The 15,292-nt window shown below is 41.8% G+C and overlaps 3 protein-coding genes across 4 annotated transcripts; 2 read left to right on the top strand and 1 right to left on the bottom strand.

Moving 5' to 3' along the window:
* Positions 1-382: 382 nt before the first annotated feature.
* On the top strand, positions 383-2,581 carry LOC146632066 (uncharacterized). Its single transcript, XM_085354029.1, has 2 exons — positions 383-507; positions 1,256-2,581. The coding sequence occupies exons 1-2, from the start codon at positions 386-388 to the stop codon at positions 2,484-2,486; spliced, it is 1,353 nt and encodes a 450-aa protein (XP_085210155.1). The 5' UTR covers positions 383-385; the 3' UTR covers positions 2,487-2,581.
* A 2,539-nt stretch (positions 2,582-5,120) lies between these two features.
* Positions 5,121-6,440, top strand: cnpy2 (canopy FGF signaling regulator 2). Of its 2 annotated transcripts, XM_085354028.1 has the most exons (6): positions 5,121-5,166; positions 5,343-5,449; positions 5,551-5,666; positions 5,876-6,073; positions 6,173-6,269; positions 6,380-6,440. In XM_085354028.1, exons 2-6 carry the CDS (start codon positions 5,350-5,352, stop codon positions 6,421-6,423), a joined length of 555 nt encoding a protein of 184 aa, XP_085210154.1. In that variant the 5' UTR covers positions 5,121-5,166; positions 5,343-5,349; the 3' UTR covers positions 6,424-6,440. The 2 variants fall into 2 exon arrangements, with proteins under 2 accessions (XP_085210154.1, XP_085210153.1); XM_085354027.1 differs by lacking the exon at positions 5,121-5,166 and having other exon boundaries at positions 5,329-5,449.
* Positions 6,441-9,021: 2,581 nt separating this feature from the next.
* On the bottom strand, positions 9,022-13,623 carry LOC146632064 (uncharacterized). The gene is made up of 2 exons (XM_085354026.1): positions 13,496-13,623; positions 9,022-13,156 (listed from the first exon to the last, which is right to left on the bottom strand). Exons 1-2 carry the CDS (start codon positions 13,579-13,581, stop codon positions 9,022-9,024), a joined length of 4,221 nt encoding a protein of 1,406 aa, XP_085210152.1. The 5' UTR covers positions 13,582-13,623.
* Positions 13,624-15,292: the final 1,669 nt, after the last annotated feature.

The raw sequence follows: 15,292 nt of genomic DNA, 5'->3' as shown, positions 1-15,292 counted from the left end.
TTTAAATCTTTTACATAGTTTGCTGTCTGACAAGAAAAAAAACTAACATTAGTATCAGTTGCTCATTATTCTGGTGGTCTGCATTTGGTTTTATAGGAAAAGAGTAGGAAGAAAAAACAAATAAAATCAGTGCTTTTGTTCAGTCTTACTGTCCAAAACCACCAGCCAGTTGTTTAAGGACAAATTTAATGTGTGAGAAAAAGAAGTGCAAGTCTCAGTTTTTTTTTTTTTGCATGATAAAGAAATGTTGCTGCATTACATAAATAAAAATGTACCAGCATGAATAAATTAATGTTTAATATTACAGATTATTAAAATTAAATAAAAATCTATCGTTAAGTGATGACGTAATTTCCGTTTCCGGATCCAAACACCCGTGTTCAACATGCCGCAGTGCTGTGTTCCTTTTTGTTTTAACTATTCTGGATCAAAAAAAAACACGAATTTGTCATTTCACCGCTTTCCTTGTGACGAGAAAGAGAAGCAGAAGTGGCTGCACGCGATAAGGTACGTTACAATTCCAAAGTGAATGAATAAACTTGTAAGATGAACGCAAGTGTGGTCTTACTTTAGTTAGCTAATATAGCTAGCGTTGAACAACTAAAACCCGCTAATAAAAAAACCATCCTACTTTGGCACACCGTCCTACCGTACAGTTTATGAACATTTCTGCTCTCACACAATAATTCCAGCAATTATGCAATTAATTTTACCCGTCAAATTATACTTCTAGCTCATATTCACAAACAGGACTGTTTGCCACTTAATTTTGTGTTGTGCGCATGCGCAGAAACAACCGGTAGGACGGATTCCCAGAACATCCTGGCTTCTACGAATTTTACATAGGCTATGGATTTTATCATGTTTTCTTATTACGAAGATATCAACGCGGTTTGGATGTCATTTTTATTTCTCTAAGCAAAGATTGAAAGCTATGGGTCAATTTGCCATAACTACACAGCTTTCTACTCTTGGAGGATTAAAAATGACACATGAAAAGCGATCATGTCTTCATAGTAAGAACACCCACTAAAATCCATAGCCTACGTGAGAGTTAATGACCAAAACAGAGACTTAACTACCAAATGGTTAGCTATATGTGTCAGCATTTATCTTTCTGGTAAGCTTAAAAGCCAATAATACACAAAAAAAAGTTGTGTAAGATTATACTAATTACGGTCACTGTTAAACATAAGTAACAAAGGGCTACCATGTGATGAATAATTTCTCTCTCCCTTTTTAAACACTTCTACAGCCGTCTTAACTTCACCCCAAACTGCAACTCAAGAGTCTGCAGCTGGCATTTCCCTGAAGGAAAAGCTGCGGGGCCAACAAGATTTGCATGGAACGAGGAGTCTTTTCACTTCTCAGATGAAGAAAAACACCCTGTGCATAAAAAGAAAAAAGAACAGGTCCCAGCTAGTGGTGAAAATGAGTGTGAAAGATCAGATGAGCTACATCACTCCAACAATGCAGATACACAGACAGCTACTGCAAGCTCCTCAAGTTCTTCCAACAGTCTTGTGGTGCTTGAGATTGAGAATGATATGCTAAGACAAGAGAATGAAAAGCTAAAAAAACAATTGGAGAAACAGAAGCAGACGTTCTCATTCAGTCAAATATCTGACAATCCTGAAAGAGTCCAGTACTATACTGGATTGCCCGATACTGCTACTGTCCTGTTTTTAGAATCCCTTCTTTCCAAATTTGAGCTCAAATATCATTCTGGTTGGACTGTCCAAATGTTGCCCATAGTGGACCAGTTATTACTAACCCTAATGAAGCTCAAACTTGATTGTGGCCATGTAGACCTTGCAACAAGGTTTACCTGCAGCACAGCCACAGTAACTAACATTTTCACAACAATTGTTAGTGCACTGCACGACATTTTGTATGTTGGCATGTTGGAAAAAAACGTTGCCTCGAGAGCCAAGAATCAGACATCGCTGCCGGATTGCTTCCAGCCATTTCCTAACTGCAGGATTGTGCTTGACTGCACAGAAGTTTCTGTTTCTGGCAGAGAGAGTCGTGACACACAAAGTTGTTTGTATAGCCAACGCAAAGGACGGATCATACTCAAGGCTCTAATTGGTGTGGCTCCAAATGGTGTAATAACCTTTGCAAGCAACTTGTACAGTGGAAAAACCTCAGATAAGGCGATAACAGCTGACTGTGGAGTACTGCGACATTTACAACCAGGTGACATGGTCATTGCAGGTAAGGACTTCACAATTCAGGACATCCTCCCAGAGGGGGTCTCGCTGAACATTCCGTCTGTCAGCGGACAGTTCGCACAGCAGGAAGTGAACAATAACAGGCTGATCTCCTCTGCAAGAGCACATGTAGCACATTCCATTCAAAGACTGAAACGTTTCTCAATTTTGAATCTCGTCCCACATCAGTACAAAAAAAATATTAATAAGATACTGAAAGTATGTGTGTGTCTTACAAATTTACAGACACCCGTTATCCATGAAACTGAATGAATTAGACCAGTGAAAGTGCAGAGGCAAAATTACATGGTGTCACTGTCTAACTACTTGTGGACCCGACAGTACAACTGTTGAATATGTTTATTCTTATTGTTTGTACCTTTTTAAGTATTTTGGATTGTTTTGTGGATATAGTCAGGATGTTACATCATTTTTAGTTGCATAGTTTAAAGTTGAAAATTCTCAGTTGTAATTGGTAAAATGTTTAATTTTACTCTAAGTGGTTTTTGTTTCATCAGTGGCTTGTTATATTGTTCATTTCATTCCAGCTTCCTGATTACTGCCTAGTTGTTTTGCTGAACATTTTCATTAAAAATAAGGAATACAAGATAAATGTGTTACTCTTTATTTTCAGAAACAGTTTTTGTACAAAACATTTTCTTGTTAAAATCAAAACTTAATTTTAATAATTTATCTGAATATAATTACAAATGTACAATTTACAAATATTTATAATTTATTTAAAAATGAACTGAAAACTGCTGGACCGATGCATCGCTTGTGCAGATATGAATTCATAGCTGCGATAGACGGTTGGGTAAAAGAACATTTCTAAAGTTTCAGTGTTAACAGCCCAAGTTTGTTCTCTATCAACAGGCAAGATTACAAAGTCACATGGAGTCCAACCAATAAAGTGACAGCTGTTGGTCCCCTGTGAGATGTAGATAGTTGTGATGCTTTTTTAATACCAGGGAACCACTTGCCTCATCCAGCTGTAGGAAAAAGTCCTTCCTTTCTACAGCCTGCAAGACAGTTTTGGTTCTGGCTGACCATGGGCATTTCACCTCAATCGTGCAGTCATCAGAGATTGTCCCATCTGGAGAACTGCCAAGCAGGCCACTGTTGGTTAAAAACAGTCCCCTCTCAACAACTGCACCAGTACAGTCAGTGTACAGCTGCCTTTGGGGATGAGACTATTACTTAGTTATAAATGCATTATTAGAAGCACAGACCCCTTTTTACTGACAGCTTACTTTAGATCCTTCTGTCAGGTTGTACTGGCCAAGCAGAGTCTTAAATAAGGAATGGTATGAGCTCTGCTGGACTACACCTAAGTTGCTGGCCATGATTCTCTTCTTGCGATATGCTGCCCTTTCATTAAGAAATACAAATTAAGAGAGATGGTTCACTCAAATTTCTTGCTTAACACCTAACGGAATTAATTTCAAGGCCCCCCCCCCCTTTTTTTTTTTTTTTTTTTTAACCACAATACGTTCTCTGTTTGCCCAACTGTTGCTTCCTCAACCTGTTTCTTCTCTTACGCAGTCACAGTGAGTTATGCCAGTACATAGCAAGCCTTGTCTTCTGCTTGGCAAAACTCAGGTTCCTCAGCAATCCATCAAATGTCTTGGCTGGTAAAGTCTAGATTTAAAGCAAAAGGAAAAACAAATACAATGTGAAAAGTTTTTAATGGGACCAAGAATGTTTGACCACAGAGTAGAAAAAGTAGAGTATACAAAATACATATAAAATTAAAGTGGGGATAGTGAAGACAGACAGTCTGATGTCTGTAGTTTACAAGAGTTTACATACACGTATAATTTATACTATGTATTAAGGTAAATATCAAATTACCTTATGGCCTTCTGGACTTATTTAGGAGTATTCACTTAAAGCACACGTTTGACATTTTTTGATGAAGACTACATGTGTGTCTCAATATAAAACACAATGCTTTACATAAAATTAAGAGAATAATTACAACAAAGACAGAATTTTAAATAATGACCGACCTTGTGTAGTTGATGGCGTCATCTCAGCAATTTCTTTTGCTTTCACACATGTTCCACCTAAATCAACATTGCGATATAATGGCACTTATCTTTGCCAATCAGACACTCACGGGAGCTGAACCTCACTGACTGACCCTCAACATGCACCCATATTGAAAGCAAATTAATGCTTACCCCAAACATTCTAACAAACACCAGAAGTGCTGCTGTGTGTACCAGTACCCCTGTAGCTAGCCAATGGGCAGGAAGATAATCTCAACTAGGCTAACATAACTAACTCTCCAAAATCTCCCTGTTTTGTAGATTTCCATCTTGGTTTACTTCCACTGTTATAGCAGTGCTGTATGCATGCGTGTTTTATGAAATGCATCAGCCAGTACAGGACATATCATGTTTAATCATCCGTTAGCTAGCTTACTCCTAACCCATCGTTGTTTATTCAAGAGCATTTGGACCCGGAAATGTCAGCTATGTCACCCGTAACATCAGACTTAACAAGCAGATTGTAACCAGTAAAAAAAAAAAAAAAATAGGAATTTTATTGGGTTTTAATTGTTATTGTTTATCTATTAATTAAATACTTTGGCATAGTATGTATGGCATTGATGGAAGTCAAAACAGCAGGACAAGCTGTAAAACTTCTGAAAACATAGTTAAATGTCAAAAATATAACACTTCCTTCATATATTCCAAAAACCTCCAGATAGGAGTCTACCGGGCCGATTTTGGGCCCCGGGCCTTATGTTTGACACTCTTGCTCCAACACAAATGACCCTGGCTGCAGAGTAGGGAGCCAGCAGGGATCTTCCCGCCCACGTGGGGGCGCTGCACGAGCTGTCTCACGCTCCACGTACCCGGTTGCTACGTCACCACATTTCACCGAATACGATGCAACAGCGTGGAAAAGCGTAAAGGTGTTCTCCTGGCGGCCCACAGAAACAGTAAGTTGAATGAAAAGTGGAATAAAGTGCATCTCTGCGTCAGTATTAGTAACCCGGCTGCTGAGCTGCAGAGGGTTTTATAGCAAACGGTGGCTGAGAGCCTTCCGGCCGACTTACTTGAATGTTTTTGTTTTTTTGTTTGTTTTCCTGTGTGATGCTAAAATGTGCGCGTTTAGAGGCAAAATGAGGGAAGCTGCTCTCCTGCTCACACACTGCCTGCTTGTGTGTCTCCTCCTGAGCTCCAGCCAGGCGGCCAGACAAGGACAGGACCTCAGATGTGGAGGTGAGTAACCGATTTGACGCGCAGCCTCGGCCGCACGCACAAAGAAAAGTCCTAATGTAATCGGTGTCTGACCTCTGCTGCACCTCCCCTCCCCTCCTCAGCCTGCAGGGCTCTGGTAGACGAGATGGAGTGGGCCATTTCCCAGATAGACCCGAAGAAAATGATCCAGACGGGATCTTTCAGGATCAATCCAGATGGGAGTCAGTCCATCAGAGAGGTGAGGCTGCAGTAGCATAGCCACGTTGTAGTCTGGGTTCAGCCCCCACTGTAGACTGCATCATAAGTACACAGTGTTGACCACAAAACAGGGCCATACTTTTATAGAAAGCATTGCCTGCCTCTGAAGGTCATTATCTCATTTTAAAGATATCAGTTAGTTTCAGTGGGTTGGCAATAAAAAGAACTTCTGAACTCTGACACCACCAGGTTCCTCTGGCACGCTCAGAAGGAAACCTCCTGGAGCTCATGGAGAGCATATGCGAGAGGATGGGGGACTACGGCGAGCGCACGGATCCCTCCACAAACAGGAAATCGTACGTCAGGATCAAGTCTCGGAGCGGCGAGGCCATGGACCTGTCGGAGGCCTCGCTGGATTCAAGGGTTACAGCCAGCATGAAGTTTGCGGTGAGTATAGTTTTTCCCGCTTAGACCTCCAGCACACCCCAAGGAGGAGCACAAAAAAAAGGATGTGGTTTAAGTCTGTATTTTTCCTTTTTTGTTCAGTGTGAAACAATAGTGGAACAGCACGAGGATGAAATCATCGAATTCTTCGCTCACGAAACGGACAACGTTAAAGACAAACTGTGCAGCAAAAGGACAGGTAGGTTGAGGCCAAATGCATCAAAATGCAAACATTTCTTTCTGTTCTGATGTTCCCCATGCGTTCAGCTGTTAATTCACCGTGTTGTTTCTGTGCTGTGTGTCCCGCAGACCTCTGTGACCACGCTCTAAAAATGACCCATGATGAGCTTTGATATCCTCTCACCATAGCGACTGTCTCTCCTCAGCTCAAATGGAGACTTCTGGGTGCTGTAGTGTTTTCTATTGCCACTTATCACCTGTTTGTGTCAGGGCAGTGGGACAATCTGTATAAAAATCCTTATGATAAGAAATAAAAACAAAAAGCATTACTCCTGTGATCATGGACACTTTGAGGACTACTCTGCTACTCTTTTTTTTTTTTCTTTTTTTTTTTTTTTTCCCCTTTTGGGGAGTAATATCTCATTTTATGTGACACTGTAAGTTATTAAAAAGGCTCTTATTGGTCTCTGGATATAAACTGTGAAACTGTAAAAATGAATTTGGACTTTATGCGGAGGCTAAATTTGGTTGGGTGGTCCTTCGAGCCCTCATTCACGCATGATGGAAAAATTCCTGAGGTCGAATCAAAGTGATGCTGAAAGAAGTTGGCCTGCTCTTGAATTACACCGCTATATAATGATAAGTGTGACTTTCAAGTTCAAGCTTTAGAAGAGTTTTTTCATGCTCGTCAGTATTTATTTAACTGCCCATGATCACAGGATTAACTGATACCAGCTTGATTCTCCTTCTTATATTCCCCCATGAGATACTCGTTCAGGTAAAACGAAAAGTTGAGGGCCTCGGTTTTAAAAGTACATCGTGTAAAAATAACTTCAGATAGGGTTTCAGTGTAGTTCGAACGATAACGTGCCTTCATCACCAAACAAAATTTCCCAGGTAGTTTACCCCCTCCAACAGCAGCGACGTGCTCTCAGCAGTATGCTTTATTTATCCTAAATAAATTTGGCTAAAAGACTCATGTTCCTAAACTGTTGGATTATAACCAGAAATGTCTTCAGGTGTTAAAGTGCTTAGTACACAACATTTGCACAATTAGTATCCACATTCCTGTGCATTAATTTACTGTTTAACCTCCAGTGACTTTAAAACACTCCTACTGCTAAATAAACTGCCTGCATCTTCTCAAGTTAAACCTCTCACATGCTGCTGACAGAGCACAACAATTATCCTCACATGTTGGAGCCTAAACTCGCGCACACGAAACTTCTTTGCTCATTATTTCACATTACCTCAGAGTTAAACACTACCGAAACCAGCTGCGATTTACTTGAGCTCGAGAATCGAGATTGTAGCAAAGTTTAGATTTCCTGGCTTTGTAATAAAACTGACCTCCTGCGTAACCCCACCAGAGTGTGCTGTAGGCAGCAGTGCGAGCACACCAGTACAGCCACAGTAGAAAGATCAGGAAGTATTTTTGGTGTTATTGTGTGAAAATGAATTTTCCGTTTTGTGATCATTCTCCTGAGATGTCTTTTTAATATAAAATTTGTACATTTTCTGACTCTGCTTTGTCTTCAGTCAATGGAAATGTTTGTTTTTGTTTGTTTTTCTTAATAACATCAGCACTACTCGATCCTTCCAACATCTACTTTGTTTCAAGGATGATCTTATCCTTAATTTTCTCTTGAATTTTGATGATAATCATCTGTTTGACTCCATATAATCCACATACAGTTTGAGCTTAAATAGTGTTGAAATTTGGGAACACACAATTAACCATAAAAGCAGTTCCTGAACTATTTGTCTTTTTTGTTTTTGTTTTAAAAGCAGCTATTATTATTTAAAGTTTTGATGCCTATAATTACAAAAAACCCACACAGACACACTTTTAAATGTAGTTTCAGTGACTGCCAGTCTAAAACCTGTTTGTCTTTATCAGGTTCTAACTACATCAGAGATTTGTGTCTCCTCCCGGGATCAGCACTTGCTAACATGTATGTTAACTATTACACAAAATGTAAAACGAATATTTAACAATTAGTGGTTAAAAATGGCTCCGGTAAATATCCTTGGAATATAAACCTGAATAAAGATCATGAAAGATTTTTTGACCTGGGGAAAAAAGTAATCAGTCGATCCATTTAGCAGCTGTTTCAGAAATTTTATTCATATCACACAATCATACTTCACAAGTTTGTCTAGTTGCAGTAAACATGCAAAGGTTTGAATTTATTTATGATTTTGTAACTCTAGAAAAGTATTTTTTTTTTCATCCCATTTCAGGAAGGAAAAGTTCTTCTCCTCTTCGCTGTCTTCCATTAAAGATCTGCGAAATCTTTAAAGGAAACAATCTGAACATGTTAGTTTTTTATGCACTCCAGTGTCTATTTACATTCAATACACACCTCTGTTATGACTCTATTATTACCATAAAACCACTCCTTTTAAATCACCAAATATTACCGTCTTTGCTTATGACTATTTTCATTATCTCACAACTGCACAAAGCCATGGAAATAGAAACAGACAAGGAAAAGTACAATAAAATGTACTAATCGTTTAAAGGTAAACTGTAGTAAAATAGCCTAAATAAAGAGCTTTTAAATATTATTGTCAAATAGAGAAGTCTCTGTAACAGTGGTCCTTTTTGCTCCTCAGACATCCAAGCTAAAATCTCCAAGCTGATGTCGAAATAAAGAAAAAAACCCATCTGTTTCTGAAAATATGTGCTGTGAAGTGCCATGGAAATACGGATTCATGTTTGAGTGTTTAACGCACTGGACCAGCTCTTTGATTACCGTACTGTCATGTCAGAGCTCTATAACCTCACACTCGACCTCCTTTTCCATGATCTCTGGTGCACACTCCGAACTCAAAAAAGGCTCATTTATGTCTGCCTCATCTTCCTCCTCCTCTTCTCCTCCCTCAGCCTCGACGTTTACTTCACTAGAGTAATGCAGCTCTGCTTCAGCTGTCTTAAACACCTCGCTCTCCTTCTCGGTTCTTTGCTCCATCTCTGCGTCACGTGCTGCTTCCTCCGCCTCGTTCTCATCTGCTCCAATAACAGTGTCTCCAGAGCCGTGGCTGCTGGTGCTGCTGCAGGACAGTGTGTCTTCCTCTATGTCTCCTCGTACCTCTTTGTGATCATGCTGGATGTCTCCCACCTCTGCACACTCCTCTGAAACCTGTTGCTCGACTTCATCAAAAGCAGTCTTTTCAGAGGTCGTGTCTGCTGCCACATTGTGGGATCCTAAGTTCTCTGGATCCCACAACTCGGTCACCTCTTCCTCTTCATTCTCGGAGTCAGGTGCTGTGTGCTTTCTAATGCGATTTACCACATCCCACAGCGATTTTGGATACTGTAACGCTTGTTTGTGTGCCTCAGATTGGAGAAAGTCAGGGGATAGAGTAAAACTTTCCTCTTCGTAAGGAGGAGTAGAGCTGGGAGGCAGTACAGGGGGTGATTCAGAGAAAGAGGAGGGTGAAGCCTCTGGGGAAACTGGAGGAGGGAGAGTTTCGGGGATGGCACCAGTAGCAGCAGTGTCAGGATGTAAGGGTGAAGTATCCAAAAGACAAACACACTCGCACTCAAACGTTGACTGATGAGGAGAGGGAAGCTGAGGGAGGAAGAGCTCATCTAAAGGTAACAGAGACACCTCACAGTCTGCAGCCAAGGGAGGAGAAGAATTAGACAGATCAGTCTGTGGGTCAACATCCTGCAAAATTTCAATCTGTGTTTCACTTTGAGAGTCTGAAGAGTTGTTTTTGCACAATATCTGTTCCCTAATCTCTACAGTAAGTTCATCTGAGTTTGTCTGTAACTCATTTTCAGTCATGTGACTCTCTTTTATACAAAAAACATCCTCATCTTGGCCACAATCAAGTTGTTGAAGGACTTCGGCCTCTGTTTGACCTGCATTTTCCTCACATTCTTCATCTACTTCAGACGACTCTGCTGGAAGGCCTGCTTCAGGTTGTTCTTCACTCACATGACTCTCCTTTAAGCACAAAACACCCTCCGTTTGGACACTTTCAAGATTTTGCTGCAAACTGTTGATGTCGTTTTCTTCCAAAGGCTTGATCGACTCCTCGTCAGCTCGATTATTTTGTTGCTCATCATTGACGCAGGCATCATCATCCAGTTGACCACATTCATGCTGTTCCTGTGACATCAGCACCTCCGGCTCATTAATGAGGTCACTTTGAGTTACATGTAATGTTTGTGCCTCTTCCTCCTCTGGGCGAGATGTTTCTACAGCTGGTTGATCAGTTAAAACAAGAGGAGGAAGAAGACACTGGGAATCTGCGTGGGGACTGGATAGTGAGGAAGACTCACCATCCAGTGAAAAAGATGGCAGCTGTTGCAAAGGAGAAGGGGATGAAGTTGCAGGAGGAAGTGCAATATCTGCAGTATTAAGAGCAGCCAACTCAGGATCAGGCTCTGCCTCTGCGTTTGACTCTGAGATATTTGAGGGAGAATGATGATCAGAAGGTATTAGTGAAAGAAGGTCAGAGGGTTTAGGAGGCTGAGTCTCACGATCGTCTTCCCGACCATGTTCACTTGTACCCTTTTCATCAGTGGATTCAAGCAGGGCATCCTCAGTCTTTTCAGTTTCACTTAAAGTTTTGTTGCCTGTTTCGAGCGGGACATCTGTGTCACTCCTTTCATGCCTGTCTGATGCTTGGTCCTGAGATCCCATAAAGTCACCACCATCTTCACTTGCTACCTGATCTCTGGAGTCACTGTGGTCGTTTAAAGTTACGCTGTCCTTGGTTTGGTGATCCTCCAAGGGATTCTGGTACGGTTCGTCCTCTGCTGCGTCCTCTGGAGTTTGTTTAAAAGCGTCTTCAGTATCTGTTTTAAGTGGAGAAGGCTCACCCCCCTCATCCTGGTCCTCTGCAGACGACTTGACCAATGGCATGCCAGTTTCAGGTTCAGTGATGCAGTCGTGTAGAGGGATCCCTAGTATACGTTCTGCACGCGCCTCTAAGGTTTCTCTTTCAGAAACATGAGATGACAGTAAGCAAGGCAAAGAGATTAAACTTTCTTGTTTGCCTTCCTCTTCCTCCAAAAGTGTTGAGTCCACATCGGTCTCGGGTTTTTCAATCTTGCAGGAGGAGGCTTCTTCTGTGCTTTCATCAGTTGTGACATCTTGATTTAGCTGAAAGTTTAGTTCAGGAGAAATATTCACTTGAGCATCAAGCTGACTCTCTTCAGCGAGTGCTGCAGTGCTTAAAAAGTGAACCCGCTCTTTTGTAGGCGAAGGAATCTGTTCCATTTTCACAACAACGCAGGTTGTGTCGACAACCAGCATGCTTTTAATGTCCTCAGCATTCTCCTGGTTGTCCAGCTGCATTACTTCAGTATCTACTGGAGGACTGCTTACATTAACACAATCGTCTGACAGTTTATCCTCACGGTTTCCTTTCAAACAGCATGTGGGGGGACTCTCAGTTTCAGCTTTGCTTGTGAAACTAGGCTCCCTCCATGAAGGATATTTTATTGACACCGGCTGCACTGACTGACCTCCCTGTCTGCAGACATCATTTGCATTTTCTTTTTGGGGGGGAACAACATCGGCCTGTGCTTTCTTTGCTTGATTATTTTCAACCATGTCCTTCTCTGTGCAGGGTGGCGTCTCCCTCTGTTTCCTTCCAGCACCGTTGTCTGACTGCTCTGTGAGAGTTGGCGATTTGAAGTCCACTTCGTCTGGAAGTTTTTGAGTAGCCTCAGTCGTGGCTCCCAGAAGTTTAGAAGCCTCTCTTACGTCTGTGTGTTCAATGTTCATTTTGGAGGTGCAAACGGGCAGAGATGGGGTCTCGGTGGGGCCGGCTATTCGAGAAACCAAACAGAATATTGTCATCCCTCCTGTCTTTTTGCTTAGCCTGAATTTCCTTCCTTCTATGACCTTTGAGGAGGTTTCCCTGTTTATTTCTGAATTCTGAAACACTTGTGGATGTTGCAGATGCAGTGTGCCATCATCCTGTATGAGTGTCTGCTGGACACTGATGGGGCAAACCGCCTGTAAAGCATCTGCTTCAAATCTTTGGCGTTTCAATCCTTCAAACTTTGGGCAGGTTTTACTTTCACACAAATTTGTCAGTTCTTCTTTTTCTCCCTTGCTCTTATCTTGCAGCTCTGCAGACACATGCTGCTTTCTGCGTGTGGGCTGCGAGTAGCAGTGTTGCTTCTTGGTGTCCTGCTCCCAGACCGTGTCACTGCTGTGTGTCACAGGTGAAGGTTTATGTGGGCTGTTGTAGGGAGGAGGAGCAATATAGCCAGGAGGTTGGTTATATATCTTCCTTTGGTAGCTTGCATTTTCCTTCATGTCCAGCACGTTGCTTGCGTCAGGAGCAGGAGCTTGTGATGGATAGTAGGTGGGAGTTTGCTGTCTGCCTCCTCTGTCCCACATTCCAGGTTGTTTGACATGTTGGGGATCCAAACCTATCCTGGTGCTCTCCACCAGCCCCTGAGAGGCTCCCCTTAATTCTGCTTCTATACGCCTTCTTCTTGGCAGGGAGTGACTGTAGCGAGCCGCCCAGGCCTCCAGCTCTCGATAGCTGCTGTCGCTCCTCTTGGTAGAAACTTCTCTGTTGTAGCGGACAGGGCTACAGGTGTCCCACCTCCTCTGCCACCCCTCCCTTAGAAATCCTCTCTCATGATCCCTCACGGGTCGATGGGTTGCTTTCCACTCTCTGTCTCTGGCTTCTTGGAGCTGGTACTCTCCCAGATCTTGGTGGTGCTGAGTGTGGCGTCGCAGAATGAAAGGGAAATGGGAAGAAGGAGGAGGGGCACTGAGCTCTGGGTCTGTCCAGTTGGTGTACTCTTGTAGAGCTCCTGCTGATCTTGATCCTGGTACAGTCCAGTATGTGGACTCCCTGCTTTGATCCTGCTGCTCACCATAGTACAGTGGATAATGGGTTGGCTGATGTCTGTCGTGATAGCTGGGAGTAGAATAGTAGAGAAATGATAGCAAAATTTAGCAAGATTACATAATTTCACAGACCATTTTAAATTAGTCTACATGGTTACATTTAATAGATAACACAAAACGTTCTGCAGGATTATGTGGAACAATATTCCCATCTTTTCAGAGCTTTTTGCAGAGCGTCAGAGGTAGTGGAGAGCTGGATAATCTTGGAGAGAGCAGGCAAAGCAAATACTTTGTGTCAGCCGGAAGTTAACTATCATTTTTGTGCACCTCAAATGTAAACTTGCCAAACAAGCAGTGATAAATGCAAAGATTATACTGGCCCAAGCAATTTTCATAGCATCCAACTCACTTCTGTGTATAGTTTCTCCCAGGAATGGTACCATATTTGGAGTACAGATTGGACTGCCCCTGATTCTCAGGCCAGAACTCCATCATTTGGTCTCATCCACAGATCTGAAGCATGAAACTTAAAAAACAAAAAACAACTTAAAAATGCATTTACTTAGATCGCCTTAAATGAAAGGATTAAAAGCATGTAAACACGTACCTCCAGCTACTGTTTTGAAATTCTTGTCCTGGCTGCTCATGAGTGACACAAGGTCTAATGAAGTCCAAACAGGACAACTTGTTTTAAGAGGACAGTGGTTTCCAGCACCCCCTCCCACTCTTCTACCACACACACACACACACACACACACACACACACACACACACACACACACACACACACACACACACACACCATTGCCACTGAAAGCCCGTCCTCTTTTCATCCAGCCAACACACAGTTTAAATACCACTGAGGAAGTTTTTAATCAGCTGCTTTAGAAGAACTAGAATCTCTGGCTCAATCATTTTCTCTCTAAACTCACTCAAATTTAAAGGGAAGGCAAAGTGTGCGTCACAATTTTCAAAAGTGTCTTTAATTAACATGTATTTGGGTGTAAAGCTTGCTATTGCTTCTCAAATTGAATACAAGCATCAGGTTAAAATACTTTTAATATTATTTTACCTTATTAACAGTGACTGACTGACAACAGCCAGTGCTGACATATAGTGGCTTCATCTACTTTTAATGAAAAATGAGGTGGACAATAAAGTTCCCATGGACTAATTCAGATCTTATGCAGATCGCACATTTTCTTATGTGTCTCTACATCATCACTTCCTTGCAGCACGCAGGTTTCTTGCAACAGTCAATATCAACCAAACCCAGCTATGTGCACAGTCGCGTGGGAGGTGCTGGGGCGTGAGGGCGAGCAGACTCTGCATGGAGATAGGGATCTGTTGTTTTGTCGGCTGAATTGTGGCACAGAGAGGGACGGGCAGCCGTTCGGCCGTCTCCCTTTTATTGAAACTCTCCAGCGTAACAAACAGGCTTTCCTTTCCTGAACAGAAAATCTGTACATCAGCAGAGTGCAGCAGAGAGGGGATGAAAGACGGGCAGACAGCAGGCTGCGGGAAGGGCGGGCTTTAACAGAATAGCTTGGAGTGAGATTTATTTTGGATTCAATAAAACCAATGTTCTATTTATTGTCAACAATCATATGTCACATGGTGAATGTTTCCATGCCCAGTTAAGACCTTCTTTATTGCAACAAAATTATACAGAAAACATGTTAATAGTAATTAAAATGACAGTAAGATACCAACAACATCCTGTCCATCCCTTCATGACAGTGTACCCATCATGCGTTATGTCACAAAACTCAAATAATCTCAAACTGGTTTCCTTAACATGATAAACAATTCAATGTATTCAAATAACTGCCAAGGTCTCCAGACCTCAATCTAATAGAGAGGCTTTCGGATGTGGTGGAATTGGAAATTCACATCATGGAGGCCAACAAATCTGCAGCCACTGTGTGATGCTATCATGTTAATGTGGACCCAAATCTCTGAGGACTGTTTCCAGCACCCTGTTCGTAAAACAAAAGGGGGTCCAAGTCAGTACTAGTAAGATATACCTAATGAAGGGGGAGTGAAAGTAGGTTTTCATGAACAGATGTTGCTTTTGGAGATTTTATGGTATATGAAAGATTTTTTTATCCACTGCACTGGGAGAGAGGGATGTGATAGCTGGTTTAAAGTTTTTTTGACTTTTCTGTTATAACCATACAGAATATTCATGACTAAATCAGCAACT

The sequence above is a fragment of the Diplotaxodon limnothrissa genome, linkage group LG5 (genome assembly GCF_057381915.1).
Source record: "Diplotaxodon limnothrissa isolate DT_005_m linkage group LG5, D_limnothrissa_male_GT1.1, whole genome shotgun sequence".
Lineage (NCBI taxonomy): Eukaryota > Metazoa > Chordata > Actinopteri > Cichliformes > Cichlidae > Diplotaxodon > Diplotaxodon limnothrissa.
The sequence above is the reverse complement of the archived record's forward strand: the minus strand, read 5'-3'. Positions and strand labels throughout refer to the sequence as shown.